Source organism: Periophthalmus magnuspinnatus, chromosome 3 (genome assembly GCF_009829125.3).
Source record: "Periophthalmus magnuspinnatus isolate fPerMag1 chromosome 3, fPerMag1.2.pri, whole genome shotgun sequence".
NCBI lineage: Eukaryota > Metazoa > Chordata > Actinopteri > Gobiiformes > Gobiidae > Periophthalmus > Periophthalmus magnuspinnatus.
The window spans coordinates 17,383,380-17,402,405 of NC_047128.1; the positions used below are offsets into that span (position 1 = coordinate 17,383,380).

At 40.3% G+C, this 19,026-nt stretch overlaps 1 protein-coding gene across 9 annotated transcripts in view; it reads left to right on the forward strand.

Moving 5' to 3' along the window:
• Nucleotides 1-19,026, forward strand: part of neo1a (neogenin 1a) — a 312,642-nt gene that overhangs the window by 182,856 nt on the left and 110,760 nt on the right. For all 9 annotated transcript variants that reach the window (XR_008649252.1, XM_055232509.1, XM_055232511.1 and 6 more), the window contains exon 5: nucleotides 8,472-8,608. Coding sequence is in view for 8 of the 9 variants with exons in the window: in XM_055232509.1 (XP_055088484.1) it covers nucleotides 8,472-8,608 (137 nt within the window). In the remaining variant the exon portion in view is untranslated. The remainder of the gene's footprint in view (nucleotides 1-8,471; nucleotides 8,609-19,026) is intronic.

A 19,026-nucleotide genomic window follows, 5' to 3' on the forward strand; every position in this document is an offset into this window, starting at 1 on the left:
CTCTCTGCTTTTTTGCTTTTCTCTCTCTCTTTCTCTGTCTGTCTCTCGCGCTCTCTCTCCTCTCTCTCTCTCTCTCTCTCTCACTCCCTCTCTTGTCTGTTTGTCTCTCTCTCTGTCTGTCTCTCTCTCTCCCTAGCTAAACTTAGGTGAACTGCCCTTGCGATTGGTCAGTCCTGAAGTCTCTCTTCTCCCTCTCCTTCAATCTTTCCTTTTCTCTCCTCTCTTATCCCTCTCTCCCCCCTCTCAACTGGACTGCCCTTGCTTCTCTTTGTTTTCTCTCCTCTCTTATCCATCTCTTTCTCTCTCTTCTTTTTAATTGGACTGCCCTTGCCACTTCTCTCTCTCTCTGTCTCTCTTTCTCTCTGTCTCTCTCTCTCTCTCTCTCAGCTAAACTCAGGTGGACTGCCCTTGCCACTGGTCGGTTCCAAAATCTTTCTCTCTCTTCCCTTTCACTCATTACTTTCTCTCCGCTCTTACCCCCCTCTCTCTGCCTTTGCTGCCACTTTCTGTCTCTTTCTCTCTCTCCTCAGCTAAACTCAGGTGGACTGCCCTTGCCACTGGTCAGCGCCTGTCTCCCACCCCTGTCTTCCCCTCTTTCTTTCTCTCTCTTACCTCCCCCTCTCTCATCACAGGTGCACTGGCCTTGCTCCCGGTCACTCACAGAGCTTCATACAGATGTGTCCTTCCCCTGGGCCAGACTCTGAACACTCTGCTCAAACGGAATGGACAAGTATCTGGACTGGACTAAACCCTTCTCAGACTGACCAATCACACACACTCTCTTTTCAACTTCAACTTTAGATCAGTCAGTAGTTTTAAAGAACACTTATGATGCCTTCTTGTGGCTTTTGGTCACCTTGGGATAAGGATTTCACATTTTCTCACTTAAAAATAATGTCTGCACATGGAAAACATACTTTATAAACTACCCCTCTGTTTCCAATTAGATATTTAGGGATTAGAGCTCCCTCTGCTGTCAGGAACGGGTATGAAATAAATATAAATAAACAAAAGTCCTTGCTTGTTATGCTAATAGTTGTTTGTTCTTTATGAGCACAAGTTTTTTCTGCAGATTTGTTTTGATGAGGGAACAACATATGAGTGGTTACAAGCTCAAAAAAGTCAATTTTACATGAAGTATCTCCTTTCATATTCACACTGACTCTAAAAAATGCATTTTAGTTTGACTTTTGGAACTTATGCCTTGTTACAAAGTTGTTTTATCACAAATGGAAACTGTTCCAAAAAACTGAAACCTGTGAAAGAATGATGGAAAGTGCTTTTTAAAACCAGATGTTTTTAAGAATTGAAATGAATGTGTGAAAGTGCATTTGTTATACGAGCAAATGGATCCAAAATTGAAAGTTTTCCTGCAATGTCTGGCCTAATTTACGTAATTAAAGTACTGCATTAGACCCAGAGTACTACCAGAAGAGTAAATTATAAAACTGTGTATACTCTGTAGCAAACTCTCTTCTTACTTGCTCAGCTGGAGTTAGCGCCTACACCATTTGACCCTTAAAAAGACACGTCAATAGCTTTTAGCGCTCCACAGTTCCTCAGGTCTGAATGGTCCTCCTGGTGAGACTTTTTCTTACAGATGTTTTATATTCATTCATGGGACGTGTTTGAGTTGTACCAGGTGTGGTGTTGTGAAGGATTTTACCTTGAGTTTACTCGCCCCGTTTAGGCAACGCAAGTTCATTTATAGAGCACAAATTGCACATAATTAAGAAATACATTAAAATCACAATACAGACTAATAAAAACGAATAATCATAATAAAAGGATTGACTTTACTTTTATGGGTCTGGAGGAAATATAAGGGAAAACGCTGTGGAGACACTGTAATTACAGTGACACCTAAATAGTGTTTTGAGATCTTTACTTTCTGAGATCTGGAGCTGGATTCAGTATGGGTTGTTTTCAGAGGAGATGTGCAGATACGACTGGGCTCAGCTCTGTGTGGACAGGTCCTGAGGGTAAAGTTTTGGTTCTATGTCAGGGTCACTGATCAGATATTGGTCTTCACTACAAAAGTAGCTCATATTGTGGGCTCAGTGCTTGATCTCTGAAGCTAAGCAGGATTGGGCCTGGTGATGTTTGGGGCAGCTGTGAGCTCTAGTGGAAATGATGTTGTGCACTTTGGCAAGACACCCACATTGCCTACAGTATGAATATGGCACATTCATGAGTGGTTGGTGTGTTTGATGGTGCTCCTACCAGTCTGTCTCAGGGCAGCTATGGCTACAATAACTTACCACCGCTGCGTATGGAAAGAATAAATAATGCACAAAATGGTAAAATGACTGTGCATGTTTGGAAAAGACATTTATCTTCAGTATTTGGAGGGTTTTGAGCTAATAGATGTGAAAACCATGACTTGTTTCCTCCAGTCCCCAGCTCAACTGTCTATCAATTACAGACAGTATATGGAGCATGAATAGCTGAAATAAAAGCCCTAATAGAATCATGCTTTGGTGCATTCCACAGATTTCAACAGATCCAAGAGCCTTGACATTTAAGACTTGATTGAAAAATGAACTTAATGTAAAAGTCAGCGGTATTTCAGAACCTGTTTGAGTCAAAAGAGCTGGGACTCACAGGGTCTTGCACGAATCAAAACAATTTGCACAATTTTGCTTTTGGAGATTTTTACCATTATGATATAATGTGGTTCCCTCATCAAAAACCCGCCTTAAGAGAATTTATACGTCATCCATGCATGTCTTGGGTCCTATTTGATCCCTTCTTTTGGTTAGCAGTACAATTTTATCCAAAGCTCCGCCCACAAGCCAACGTGACCCATGCTCCTGCGCGGCCATTTTCCATAAATATACAAAAGCATGACACAAAACAATACACTTCAACTTAACAAACCTGATTCGACGTGCAATAGTCTCATTAACAGGATGCATGCTGATTATAATGTGATAGCGCTCTGAAGGGGGAGTGACTTAGCATGGAGAGCAAAGGGAAGGGAGACTCAAATTGTGAAAAACAACGTGAACAAGCAATAAACAATAAAATGTAACATGGTGATCTAAGTCTGTTATGTGTTAGCAATGATTATAACCCATAGAAGTGTAACCAGTTGAACATATAATGACTCAAATCTCTGCCAGATGCTAATCCACAAAGCTAGCATGGTCTGTACACATGTTATTGCCGTATCCCTGGGCAAGACACTTCACTAGCATTGCTTTTTCCAGTCACACTATTAGGAAAATTGTGTTTGGAACAGCATCCAGCATAAAAATATTAGTCAACTGCTTTATTTTGGTCAGTTGTACCTCACACATACTCCTCACAGCTGGGACCGTCTTGCCGTGATTTGAAAATACTAACCACATTCAGATAGATAGCAGTCTAAATAGTCCTCTAAACTAAGCTCTGAGCCTCCTCCAACCCTCTGCTCGCTCCATGCACCCTGCTCTCCGCACAGCCCTGTTCCCCAGACAATGATGGCTCTGTGATCCGGGGCCCTCAGGTGGAGTGGCCCTCAGACTGACTCGGACTCCTGTGCCAAAGCAGAGCTGGTCCTTTCTGAGTTGTTTACCACACACTCTCTTTAGCTGAAGTGCCCATTTCTGCGCTGGCTGCGGCGCTGTTTGGACCTCCTGACTACAGAGGGAGTAGAGCTCTGGAGTGGTCAGAAAAAACGCTGCTGTGGTTATGTAGGAGACAAGTTTTGATAGTGAGAAGCACCGGTGGAACGAGTACAAATATACAGGAGACAGATGAAGTTATAGCGGAATTATAGATTGAAGTGCGATATATAGTTGGAAATAAATATAGATGATTGTACATAACGGTAACACTGAAACCAACCATAAAGAAGAATTATCCACACTCTTACATAATCAGTTTGTGTCTATAATGAGTCGTAGAAGTTCAAAAGTTAAATCTCAAAGTGTTACAGAAAATTAACCAAATTTTTCTCACTATTGCAAAGAAAAAGACACCTCAGTATAAATCTAATTGCAGTATTGGATAGAAAAATTTTAATGCACATTGTAAACAACTCCAGGAGCATTCACATTTGAGATGAGCATGAATTATAAACTAATAAACGAATACAAGAATCCCATGCATTTCACGTGACTTCTTCAATTCAATTCAATTCAATTCAATTCAATTCATTTATTTTTGTAACGCCCAAAATCACAACAACAGTTGTCTCGAAGGGCGTTCATGTTTTGGTTGATGGGGGAAACCGGAGTACCCGGAGGAAACCCATCCAGACACGGGGAGAAACATGAAAAACTCCACACAGAAAGGCCTGGTGACCCGGGGATCGAACCAACCTTCTTGCTGTGAGACATGAGTGATGGCACTCAGTCACCGTGCCGCCAAGACACAAAAAACAAAACAACAGGAAGAATCAGACACAACAAGAAAAATCAGACACAACAGGAAAAATCAGACACAACAGGAAAAATCAGACAACATAAGAAATCGGCCAGGAGACCAGACGAGGAGGAGGAGAGCCGGGCGAGGAGGAGGAGAGCCAGGCAAGGAGGAGGTCCAGCTGTCATCGGGGCATCTGAAAGAGATACACTCCACAGGGGGAGTGGGACAGGGGACAACATGTGAATAGCATTGCTGATGAGAAAATAGGGCAAAGTAGAGGATAGTGCTCAGGTTGCCATACTTCGCCCAGCTAGTTACTCCTACTGCAGCTTATCTTATCCCGGGTTTTAATAACCCTAACTCCCTCACTATGTAACCTGGTCATAAGCTATACCGAAGAGGAAGGTTTTAAGCCTGGTCTTAAATACAGAGACTGTGGGGGCCTGTTTAACATCAGCAGGGAGTTGATTCCATAGCACAGGAGCTTGGTAACTGAATGCTCTCCCTCCCACTGTACTTTTGGACACTCTAGGAACCACTAATAGTCCTGCATTCTGAGAGCGGAGTGCTCTGTTTGGCTGGTACGGGACAATAGCATCTTGCAGATAGGATGGGGCCATACCGTTTAGGGCTTTGTATGTCAGGAGGAGGACTTTGAATTTGATTCTAAGCTCGACAGGAAGCCAGTGCAGATATTTTAGTACAGGACTGATGTGGTCTCTTCTTTTAGTTCCTGTTAGGACTCTGGCCGCTGCATTTTGGACCAACTGGAGGCTCCTTATAGTACTTTTGGGGCAGGCGGCAAGCAGGGAATTACAGTAATCAAGTCTGGAAGTAACAAATGCATGGATGAGTTTTTCAGCATCGTTTTTAGGTAAAATATTTCTAATTTTAGTTATATTTCGCAGGTGAAAGTATGCGGTTTTACAAGCTAGGTTTACATGGGCTGTGAATGAGAGATTTTGATCAAATAGGACTCCAAGATTGTGTTGTCCAAGATCCACTTCTGTAGAGGTCTCAACTACAGGTACAAGACTATACGATAAAAAGGAGAAAAAATATCTTTGCAGACATCATTCTATTATCAAAATATCTGCAGCCTTTGTGATTTGATAAATGCGCCTTCGTGTAAAGTACAGCCCTATAAATACATGTAAAAAGTACACCCACTAAAATTGACATATAGTATATAGTATAGTATTAGTTTTCATCTTATTTTTGGCATAGCGTGTAAAAAATTCAAGACGCTGTTTGCAATTTTAATACGATTTTTCACATATAAATCCAAGACATAAATAAAAATCTGCTTAGTCAAATCTAGTCCCAGCATGACACCAGTTTTGGAGGTCATCACTGTAGTTTCCACGGGACTGTTCCTACCCCAGTGCCTGGACTCCAGCCAGACCCGGGCCTCCCTCTGTGTGCCTATACGAAGAGTAAACTGTTTCCAAATGGAGGAGGGTTAATAAATGGGTATATTTTTGCAGCAGGTCTTAATAGTTTTTGGTCATAAATATTTCAGATGTGTTTAGTCTTTAAGCAGAAGTACGGTTTCCATTGGACGAGCTCAACAGTGGATGACCTCATTTTGAAACTCAGTATAACCAGTGTATATGATTTCTGGATTCCTCTCATTTTCAGTGTTTGCATTAATGTCACTGCTGCGCCAATAGATGTGTTTTCCTTACAAAGGCTGAGCACAAAACATTATTTCAGGTAGTACTATTATTTAATGCAGTGTTTTAGATCTCAAAGGCAGATCCAAGTTGTATTTTTTACATAAGCAGTATAGCAATGCCTCTGATCTACACAAGATTTTTTATTTTAATCATTCTACACATTGTACATAATGAAAGGATTTTATATCAAGTAAGCGCAGGTAGCAAAGTACGTGCAAGGATTATGACAGCAGTAGGCGTTTCCAGTAGTGGGCATCAACCTCCGTAGTAGAGGTGGGAGATATATCGTTGATAATATCCCGTTAGTTCTTTTGAATATATGCAAAATTAGACAGCTGAGTATATATTTTTCTGTTTCCATAAATGAACTGAAAATAAACTTGCAGTGTTCACGGGATGTAAGGTGATATTTTGGCTCTTCTCTGGTTAATTTTACAATCCAAAATTAGTTTAAGATTTGTTTAACCAATTGACTTTTCCAGCTCCCATTTAAAGACACATTTGAGCACTATTCAGATATATTGCAATAATACAGTTTGTTTTTTTAATTATTATTGGGATATTCTCAAAATACAAAGCAGGTGAAGTGTCTTGCCCAGAACTGAAAAAGCGGCTTGGATGAGCAGCGAAACGTCTTCACTCCTACAACGATTTGTCCAGTTGACAGATTTAACTTCGGCTGTTTCCCAAAGATATGACAGCAGTAGGTGTTTCCAGTCGTGGGCATCAATCTCCATAGTAGAGGTGTGGGAGATGTATTGTAAAATGAAAAATATCGCAATATTCTTTCAGAGATATTAGACGAGTATTTTATTTTTGGTGAAAGGTAGAGCTGTTTGAATACTGCAAGTTTATTTTCATATTTATCAGAGGAGGGTGTGTAAGGTGATATTTTGGCACTTTTGTAGATTGCGATTATTATGATAACATATTAGTTGCAATTAATCAAATGACTTTTTCAAGACACATTTGAACACTTTTTGGATATATATTCCAATAATATCAGTTTTATTAATCGGGATAACCCAAAAATACACAGATATTATTTTTGTCAGTACCACCCACCCCTCCTTTATAATTACAAACTGATATAAACAATTGTGTAACTCTAGACCTGTCACGATAATGACTATATACACTTATCGTTGACTATATAAGAGGTGGAACAATACAATTTAGGTCTCAATATTTATCATGAGTACTTTTTCTTCGTAAAAGTGGAGAGATTTGGGGTATTTTTGTTGTACTATGATAAGATCTACACTGTGGAGGGGTGAATAAGCCCCTTTTATGACTAATTATTGGTTTATTCAGCAGCTCATGTCTTTAAATGAAACAGTCTATTTAAAAATAATTTACTGGGAGTATCTTGCATTATTTAAGTCTTAATTAGTGACGTAAAGTAGTTTCAATATTATCATTTATCACAATATTTCTCTGTAGCGATATATCGTGCTTCAAAATGTGTTACCATGGCAGGTCTACGTAACCCACCTCACTGCTTAAACTGCACTATCAAATTCAGCCTTACACATGTACCAGACACCACTGTTACTCACTTTTGTTCCTCTGCGCTCTGTTAGTCTTTGTAAACTTGCCCCGTCTGTGCCTTCTCTTCAGCGGGCACCACTCTGCTCTTTACATGTATTATTTATCCTGCTTGTCGACTGCGAGAGGCGGAGAGGGCACCCGGAGGTCAGTACAGCGGGTCAGGTAGAGGGCAGTGGGTGAAAACTGTACGCGCTCTGCTAAAATGTTATTGGCACGTGGTAATTAGAATGATCTTTCAGCAAATGGGAGGGAATTAAGAGGGAGCAGCGACCTTCAGAAATTATTGAGAGATTGGTTGTACATTAACGTGTATGGGTTCACGGTAAATGTAGGATTTTTGGTTTGTGTATGCAATGCAGACGCACCAAAATTACATTATTTGGATATGTCACATTTTTCAATTTTAATATTTTGAACGTATATACTTTAAAGAGGAGTTATTAGGCAGAATCAACTATTTGGATCTTTCTACCATGTTATAACTAAGAATAGACCGGCTGTTTTCCGACTACTCCATATCGCACAATCTCATTCCAAATTTACTCAAAGGGAAGGTGGATGCAGTGTCTTGCCCAGTGACACAATGATGTAGTATTGACTTGGTGTTTCTAAGCTCTAATTGTACTTGTTGGCTTCTGTTTAGATCAAGAATTGGTAAGTGGAGCCAGGCATTTCTGATTAATAACATTTGCATTTACACTTCCAGACTCCGCCCCTCCTTCCCCTTCACTCTCTTCTTTAGTCCTCAAGGTACTGCCCAATTTAGCAGCTCTATGTGAAATGTGGTTGTGGGGGCGGAGTTTAGGTGCTTAGTCCAACTTAAAAGTATCCTTAATTGTCCAGAAAGGTACTTGATGTGATTACATATGCCTGATGTGTGTGTTGCAGTGATGGTCGTGTGGAGGTGCTGGCGGGAGGAGTTCTGCAGATCTCTAACCTGACGGAGGAGGATGCAGGAGTCTACACCTGTACAGCAGAGAGCGGGAACGCCTCTATACAGGCCCAGGCTCAGCTCACTGTGCAAGGTAAGTCTAATAAGGCAACACAGCAAAGTCTACTAGTGTTGGCTCAATACTAAAATGTCAAACTCTATTTCGATACTAAGGAATAGACTTTATATTCAACACTGATTCAGATACCACAACAATGAAAAACCCTGTGAATGTGATTTTCAGCATTGAAGCTTAGTACTTTCTTTGATATTACCCTGTGGCCTTATATCTGTGTAACCCCTCAGTCGTACAGGTAGGTCCATGGCCGTATACTCTGTGGTCTATGTGTCTTATACTTGTTCTGATACAGCTCAAGATCATTCTAAAGCGATTCAGTAAAGGTTCATTTTTGTGCTTTGAATGTGACTTTTTTAATATCTATAACTGCTCAAATGTGTATCTAGTTTCTATACAACTTTTAGCATCAATTAGTATCTGATTTTCAATACTTTTGACAACCCTAATATCTGCTCACAATGTACACGTTTTTACATCGGCTGACTAAGAAATGATGTTGGTCATTCTAAAGAAAATTATAATATTTTGAGAGAAATCCTAATACTTTGAGACACAAATTATTATTCTGTCATCAGGACGGCTGTAGTCTCCTTATCACACCTCACGGGCTACCGCTCATTATTTGGATACATATAAATGAATGGAACGTCCAATAGTGAAATTCATTATGTCTTTGTCTTCTATAAAATGTAGGGGGCACATTAAGTGTCTTGTCACCACAGTTTACGAAGCAATGGTGTATTGTTTTGAATTATCATTGTGGAGCAGAGGTGGGTAGTACTCAGTTACGGGTACATTTACTTGAGTACTTGAGTAATTTTTTAAATAAATGTTACTCTTCAGATTACTCTAGTAGCCTACTTTTACTCCTACTTGAGTAATATTTTTATTGAAGTAACAGTACTCTTACTTGAGTTGTGGTTACTGTTCTCACTGTGAATAAGTGTAAAACTGCCAAAAGTTTTATGTTGACAGTATGAAATTATTTGAACATTTGTGTTTCTTGCTCTTCCCCTTCAGATATAAATTAGTTTGTCTCGTTTTTGTGTCTGTCCTTTTAAAAAAGCAGATTTTGTGCATTATTTAAAGTCTTGTCCGTAAAGTTACATTAAGTTCAAATTATAAAACACAAGTTATGTCCAGACTCTTACTTGAGTAGTAGTTTCCGAAATACTTTTTACTTTGTTCTTCTATTTGAGTAATGTTATTTTTAAGTGATATTGCTCTTATTTAAGTACAATTTGGTATCAGGCCTGTTCCTTTGTATCGAAATCACAAAATTCTAGTTTTGTCATCACACCACTGGGTAACTCCAGTCTGAGCAGCGAGCAGAGAACCTTGCACCTTCAGAAGCTGTGTGTTTATACATTTGCAGATGTATTACACACTGTTGCGTAAAGTGCACAGTAATATATAGTGTGCAGTATCAGTAACGTCTGCATAGCCCAGTGTCTGCAGCTGAAACAGATGTGAAATATGAGCATGATCACATGACCTGGTCTGTACTTCTCTGGACTTTAAAGAGGGATAAGTTGTAAAAGTAAGATGTCTGGTCTTAGTATGGAAATGTAAGTTATTATAGTATTTATATAGCATACAGGAGAATAAAGATTACCCAAACATGCATGAATCAGTCTACATACAACCTTTAATATGAATGGACTATGCAATATGCCCAGGAAGCCAGAGACGCGTGACAGTCGTTTCTCAAATTAAAGATGTAATACTAATTCCTGTTGATTTTAGTAACAGATTAACATTTGTCATATCTAAACATAGCCTGATGCTAGCACAGCAAGTCTGCCGATAGAGCTGTGAACATGCTACTCCACACTGAGCTCCAGAGAATGTTTTTATGGAATATTAATTATCACCTTTTACAAGTAACAGCTGTTTCTTCCGTGCCATACACTGAGGAGGCTAAGGAGGCTGAGAGGTGCCGGGAGAGTACGCCTTATTTTAGGGAAGCATTTGAGCAGCAAAACACCATCAACAAGCACTTTAGACTGTAGAGCCGTGAGAAAGTCTGTGATGCATAAGAGCAGGTTATGTCATTAAGTATTTAGCATGAAACAGAATCTTAGTCTGTCCAAACAAATGAAATGCCAGTGTGAATACAGTGCACACAGTCATTATTGTCAGGGTTGAGCTTTGCACATTGAGCCCTTAATTGAACATGCAAAACAATGTGGCAATGGAGCTCAAAAGGTAGTTTTAGTGTAACAGCATCGCTTAGTTCATGTGTAGGTCTTGAGTAGTGAGTAGATTTGAAGGATGTTGAGTTTGGAGAAGGGATGCACTGATCTGGCCAAACCTTGTCAAAGCCTGATCTCATGCCACAGTGCGCAGGGATCAGCAGCAAAACTGTTGTGGTATCCTTAGGCAAGACACTTCACTTCACTTCCCACATTGCCTAGTATGAATGTGATGTATGCGTGAGAGTTGGTAGTGGTCGGAAAGGCTGATGCCGCGGATTGGGAGCCTCAGTGGAACAATATTATTATTATCCAGCTTTTTCAGGTCTGGTACTAATGCGATACTTTGATACAGACCCTAAGTATCTGCCGATGCACCGTAAGGTTAACTGAAACTTACATGTTTAACTGAACATGTCACTAAACATGAAAGAAGAAAACAACATAGCTAGCCAGGACGCTCAGAGGTGTGAAACCACTCATTAGGGGCTTGAATGACTGTGCTTAGTAGGACTCAGGCACAGTGCATGCTCAGGGTAACACAATAGACCTAGCCTACAAACAGAAACTGTAAACAATTTTGAGTTTCAGTGTAGTTAGCTCCTCCCTTCCGATAGATATAAGTCAGTGTCCACCAGCAATCTGACCAGAACTCAAGAAGCGGCTTGGATGAGCAGCGAAACGTCTTCACTCCTACAACATTTTGTCCAGTTAACAGATTTTATTTCTCTTTTGCTATATCATCAAACCTAAAATGTTAAAGACGGGTACTTCGATAATGATAAGCTATGATTAGTATTTAATAATATACGGCAGTAACTTCGCGACAGCACATTTCTCTATTCAAGCCTCTTCTAAAGTGTTATCAAGCGCATTACAGTTTAACTTCCATGGTTACAGAGATCAAAAGAAGTAGGACGCAGTTTTTAACCCAGTACTCAATATTCACTTAACTCACAGTTGTTTTCACCAACCGGCAGTGTGTATTATCGGACACGTAATGGCGCCTCTGGTGGTTGTGTCCAAGGGGGTTCAAATAAATACCTTCTAAAATGCGTGATATTCTGCAGTCTATTTTTTCTGCATCATGTGAATGGCTTTTATCTGAATTAAATCAAAGTCAGCTACAAAACCTATAACCCAGGCCAACCCCAACCGTCACCCCACACAGATAAATGAATCCTCCGCTTCCTCTCACCTAACCCGCTACACCGCTCCCATCAACACCCCCCCCCCCCCAGCTTTATCATTTTTGCAATACAATAAAACAACACGGCCTAATTGTGTTTGATTGTGGCAGATTAATAACCAAACACTATTGCAGCATTGATTTTACTCCGGTAACAAGTGGCTGCGTAAAGGTCAGTCCGCACCCGTAGTGGAGGTAATGCTTGTAAAGAGAATGGAGTCAATAAATGCTGGATCTATACAGACAGCAGAGGCCATTTTCCACTCTCCACCTCTGTGTAAACTACCCAGGAGCCATTGTTTCTGCTGTAACCAGGAAATGCAACGTTTACGAGCGTAGCCTTTCCTAAATACTGTGCTTTATGCTCTGGAACTGTGCTAGACGGAGCTGTGATGGAGGCTGCAGGGGTGAGGCTGGGTCAAGTTAATTGTCTGTTATCGTCTAATTAATCATGTTAATTGGGTAGCATTGCGTTATTTAGTCTTACGCTGTGTTGTCTTTTTACAATTGCATGCAGTTTACGTTCTTCGGTCAGGTGATGGTAGGTATTTCTGAAGCCACAGGTGCTGTAGGGTACAGTAGTAATCATGAGGTCACACTAACATGCATGTAAAGTCATACGCATTGGGTATATTTACAGGGCCAGTAAAAAACTATAATAATCATAACTAAATAATTAAATCTGATTGTTGGCGTGTGTTTACATTAGGGCTGTAGTCGAGTAAAGAAATTCTTGTTGGACTAAAGACGTTAGGCAAATGCTCTCAAAACTATTAGGTATCTTTATGTAGCTGACCTAAACTGCACTCCACCTTGATGCAAAGACAACTATTTATCCAGAAAAAAGTACTAGGAAACATTGCATTTATTATAAAGACAGAATCATGAGTTTAATCTGCCTTTTTAAATACAAAAAATACAAAATCTTCAGCTAACTCATGAAATAATCCCACTAAATAATGAATAATATAAATAAAATGATTAATTGACTAATACAGAGTTTCGTTGACTATCGTCCATCGACTGTTTAATCAACTAAACCACTGAAGCCCTACAGCCCTAGTTTATATGCACAAAAGAAACCTGGTGACATGTGTCAGTTACTTTTACCTAAAAATATAAGTATTTTAGAGCAACTGTGTAACCGTGGAAGACACAGTACAATGAATTTTAAAATGGCTCTTTCAATCTTTATTGGTGACATTTTTATACAGCACTTTTCCACCTTCAAGGCGCTCAAAGCACTTTACATCAAGGAACCACTCACCCATTCACACACTCACATTCATGCACCAGTGTACACAGACACTGAGGGTGAGGTGGGTTAAGTGTCTTGCCCAACAACAGCATTCATCTGTGGGAGCTGGAATCGCACCGCCAACCTGTGATGTTTATGTCGAGAGCGAGATTCGAACCGCGATGCTTCAGATCAGTGGACGGACACTCAACCAACTGAGCAACTTTTACATAGTTTTCTTTGTCAAAACTTATAATCAGAAAGAAATCGGTTTACTCACATCACATATAACTGTTTACAGGCCATTACATTATCACATATAAAGAAATATATCTATCTACATCATAATCTGATAACACTTAAAATCCTAAATCCAAAAATGTACACATAGCCATTGGCAACGTAGGTGTCTCGCCAAAGAACACAAAACAAAATGGACTAGTCACAGCTGCAGTCAAACCGGCAACCATTCTCTATCGAAAACTATCTCATATTTCCTGTAGTGTGAATTCTGCGACAAAACCTGCACAAACCTTCACATTCACTTGGATCAGGTGTGTTAGTGCTATATTTGCATGCTCATTGAAAATCTGATCATTATCTGATTTCTGGAGATAACAGATTATTGAAATGTCATGTAAACTGTTTCATCTGATGTGCTGGATTTGACAAGAAAAATTATTCAAAAAAAAAGCAAAACTAATGTGGCCAAGACAAAACGAAACGAAAAAATGGACTGCTTTAGGTTAATTGTGTCGGTGGTACTAGGGATGCACTGATCCTGCTTTTTCAGCCCCGATACCAATTTCGATACTACTAGTAGTTTTCAGATTCTACAATGCAAAAATGTCATACTCCCAGATGGGGGCAAGAGACCATTTTTGCTATTGATAATATTGTACTTTGCCATAAAAATCCAAAATGCAAAAGCACAGATGCTGAACCTGGTATTTTCAATTGCTGACTCACAGTATTGCAACATAATTTTGCATTAACAATATTAATTTTACCTGCCCATCTGTATTAATTAATGTTGGCCTATAGAATGTTGTGATATCATCTGAAACCCGGCAATAGCTTTAAGTATCTGCCAATTCCCAATATCAATAGATACCAGTGCAGAGACTATTTCCTTTAAGCAAAAATAAAATAAGACAAAATGGATCCAAATGTGTTGTGTAGCTGTTCTTTATCTCTCAAGTAACTACAGAACAGCTTTGCATAAAAAAAAAAAGTTCAAACAATATAAGACTTTCCGGACCAACTACGACCAGTAAGTAGACTTATTACATCAATTTATATGTGTAGCAAGGCAAAGCAAGTTTATTTGTATAGCACAATTCGTACACAAAGTAATTCAAAGTGTTTTACAGAATAAGAAAGGCGTTAAAATCACAATACAAACAAGTAATTACCATAAAATGAACATTAAAATGGAAGAGTACAGAATAAAAAACAGGATAAAAACAAGGATGTCAATATTTAGAAGCCGTTGCAGTAGCTCCGTTGGTAAAGTCCGAAAGGTCGCCGGGTTGAATCCTGCTCTCGACATAAACATAATTGGTAGATCTATTTACCCACAGGTTGGCGGTGTGATTCTAGCTCCCACAGATGTTGTCGTGTCCTTGAGCAAGACACTTAACCCCCCTCGGCCCCGGTGTCTGCGTACACTGGTGTATGAATGTGTATCTGCACGAGTAGCTGGTTCCTCGACGTAAAGTGCATTGAGAGCCTTGAAACACTATATAAAAATGCGACCATGTGATTAAAAATGTCTCAGTATATGTGTCAGTATCCGATATCAGTATCCCATAAACGCATCCCTAAATGGTAAAGAATCGTTTCATTTACCGGGATATTTTTATGTTTCCATGTATCACATTTAAACCTGTTATTGTCACAGACCAGACGACAAATACACCAATAGTCAGCAGTTGTTATAATTGATCCTATACATTACATACATCTCATGCTTAGAGTCTATAGGTGCAGTGTGGAGGTGTCTGTAGCGTCACTGTGCCCTTTACACAGGCTCGGCTCAGGTGTAATTAGACACATGCTCTCCTCCTCCTCCTCCTACTCCTCATATGATCTGTTAGCGAGCGTGAGCTGTACCTGGCCCCATGAGCACATAAGCATACAGAGGGCTGGTCTAATGGTCCTCTGGGTCATGGCTGGATGAGTAACCCACTGCTCATTTCATGTTAAAGTGCAGGAACGAGAGTGGGTCTGCAGTACAGTTTATCACATTCTGTGCAGTGCGTGTTATATCTGCTCATGGGTGATTATCATTTTCTCTCATTTTTAACCTTGTACTTTATTGCAGCGTTTTAGATCAAATATGATGAACACTGCTGAAACATTTCTAACTCTGATGACCATCGCGGTATCTGCAAACGAAAAGGCTCTTATTATTAACTATGTATAAAATGAAAATACCAGAGCTAAACATGTCCAATCTATAATCTGAGTTCTAAACCAGGACTCAACCAAGGATATAAACCAGTTCTAATCCATGGCAAAGTCCGTATAGAACTGTCTAAGGAGGACTAAACCAAGCCTTAACTGGGACTAAACCAGGACTAAATCAGGACTCAACCAAGGTTCGATTAGGACTCAGCCGAGGATGTAAATTTGTTCTAAACAATGACAAAATCTGCATAGAACTGTCCAAGGGGGATTAAGCCAGGCCTAAATGAGCCCTTAACTGGGACTAAGGCAGGACTAAGGCAGGACTAAGCCAGGACTAAGCCAGGACTAAGCCAGGACTAAGCCAGGACTAAGCCAGGACTAAGCCAGGACTAAGCCAGGACTAAGCCAGGACTAAGCCAGGACTAAGCCAGGACTAAGCCAGGACTAAGCCAGGACTAAGCCAGGACTAAGCCAGGACTAAGCCAGGACTAAGCCAGGACTAAGCCAGGACTAAGCCAGGACTAAGCCAGGACTAAGCCAGGACTAAGCCAGGACTAAGCCAGGACTAAGCCAGGACTAAGCCAGGACTAAGCCAGGACTAAGCCAGGACTAAATGAGCCCTTAACTGGGACTAAACCTGGACTAAACCAGGACTAAACCAGGACTAAACCAGGACTAAACCAGGACTAAACCAGGACTAAACCAGGACTAAGCCAGGACTAAGCCAGGACTAAATGAGCCCTTAACTGGGACTAAACCAGGACTAAACCAGGACTAAACCAGGACTAAGCCAGGACTAAGCCAGGACTAAGCCAGGACTAAGCCAGGACTAAGCCAGGACTAAGCCAGGACTAAGCCAGGACTAAGCCAGGACTAAGCCAGGACTAAGCCAGGACTAAGCCAGGACTAAGCCAGGACTAAGCCAGGACTAAGCCAGGACTAAGCCAGGACTAAGCCAGGACTAAGCCAGGACTAAACTAGGACTAAACTAGGACTAAACTAGGACTAAGCCAGGACTAAGGCAGGACTCAACCAGAACAAATTCAACAGAACTCAACCAGAGATCGAAACCAAAGTATCCAAAGTTCCAACCAAAAGGTCTAAAGAGTCACCAGGTGAGCAAAAAACTGATCAAACCAGAGGACTTAGAGGATACACCAGGACTAAACCAGAACTAAACGAAAAATGAACCAGGACTAAATCTAAAACATTTTGACATCATCTATCATAACAGTTCTACAAGTTTAAGACCATCTTATTCTTTCCTTGTTAGAGCAGTGTGCAAAAATAGTCTGTCTTGTAAAGGCACCTCTACGCTGTAATCCTCCTCCCTGCTCTATTCTTCCTCTTACTCTTCCGTCGCTTTAAACCAGCCGTGCTCTGATCCTCACCCGTATGTGCCCCAACTCTGTGGAATTCTCCGAGCTCGCTAAAGTTTAAGAGTGCGACTGTTCCTGAGGGTTTTTACAAGGAGCTTTGACTTTGGTTAGCTTAGAGTTACAATTCAGTTCAAATGCAAGCACAGATAGGTTTTTTCCATTTTCCTGCTGACATAGATACAAGTTTCCATAGAGATATTTAAAGCCACTAATGACGTCAAATTCTACACCTTTTTCCTGTTTGTTTAAGCTGATAACCTTAAGTTCAAATAGGTGTGGTTTGGTCTCTGCATGTGTTAAATATGGCAACTGTATTCTGCGTTTTAATAATACTTTTGGCACATTTTTATTCACAGTTCTTGTTTTATAGCTGACGTAGTATTTATTTATGGAATATGTGTACATTTGTTGGTCAATTTCTATCAGAATGCATGAGTTTGGTGGTGTCTGATGCACTCTCCTGGCAACAGTCGATAAAGAAGCATTTTGGAAAGGAGAAATTGGCAGCATGGCTTTTTAAAAGCGTAAAGTTTTATGTTTCTACTTTGGGGGATAGTACCTGTGGTAAATATTGAATTGTTTTGCATATAAATGAAGTGCAGTTTGAGAAAGCTGGGAAAAAGTTGAATACGGCAGGTGATGCATAGGCATGAAATTACCTTTAGGTATGTCACGTCTACTGTCTATGTCCAACCAGGAAGTAATATTATAAAATGATTTATACTATGTTGCAGGGCCTGTGTAAAGAATTGATGAGTGTGTTGCCACCCATAGCGTTCGGCTCCAGTCAAACGAAGCTCATCGAGGCTAGAGTAGTTATAAGGGCGAATTTGGAGATAAGTTCCATATTAGGAATTCCGACCGCGAGCATCATGGCAACCAAAGAGCCAATCCAGAGCAAGGCTGTTGAAGGTTGGCAGGGAGCGGGAGTGTAGCAGCGTTGTCAATTAAACCTGTTGCTAACAATGACGGGAGCGACTTCGAGGAAAGAAGATGCCTGATTTGTCTGTTATTAATGTTCATATCTTGCGTTATGGATACAAAAGTGAAATAAAAATACCAGGATCATGTAAAGTGGGTTAATATGAACATTTTAAGACCCAAATGACAAGCCTGACCCAGTCTTGTCCCAGTAAATATATATTGTAAACACAGGTCTTGAGATCAAAATAATATAGAGTGTTTTGTTATTGAATCAGGATGTGCGTGCTAGTTACTCTTCACATTTACTGTCACAGCAGGTTCTTCTCTGGCCTGGTGAAAAGCACTTATAAACTCAATGCGGTGACTAATTAGCAGATCTTTCAGAATGCATAAGGTAAGTGAGGAATAACTTCAGACCACTGCAAATTTAAAATGAACTATTTCTGTATTTCACATTGCTAAGTTAAAATCAGGTACAGCACCTTTACCTATTCTGCATAGAAAGGAACACACTTCAAACACCATTACTTAAGATTGCGAATGAAATTGGCCTACTCCAGATTTGATTTTTAGCTGCAAATATGACACTTTTGCTCATTCTAGACTCTGCGTGCTTTGAGCTACCACAAAGGCCATGAACTTTCTGCATCACCACTCCATTGTGTGAAAATGACAACTTATCGCTCACAGCCTGTCACGTTGATTCCCTCTCACCTGTAATTTAACAGGCAGCAGCACTTGACAAATGTATCCTCCGCCCATATTTGAACTTCAATAGAACAATATCGCACGCTCTGTTGTTATGGAGGCGTGCACTGAGCGCCCTTGTGCCTTTGAGCTAAACATGTCTTTTAGCTAGCATTCAGAGTGAAGCTGTTATCTTAGCTCGGACACAATAGCTTATTAACACGGCCCCAGCCACCAATGCCCTCGCAGTAAACCCGGCAGGCTAACAAACTAGCCAAACAGCTTTCATGTTAGCATTTTAGCCTCTTGATATTACAATAGGCTTTAAAATAGCTGTTGTGTCCCTATTGTGTTTTCCCAATGTTTTCATCTCAGCACGCCATGTTGCCGGGTGCAAGAACGTTCACTTT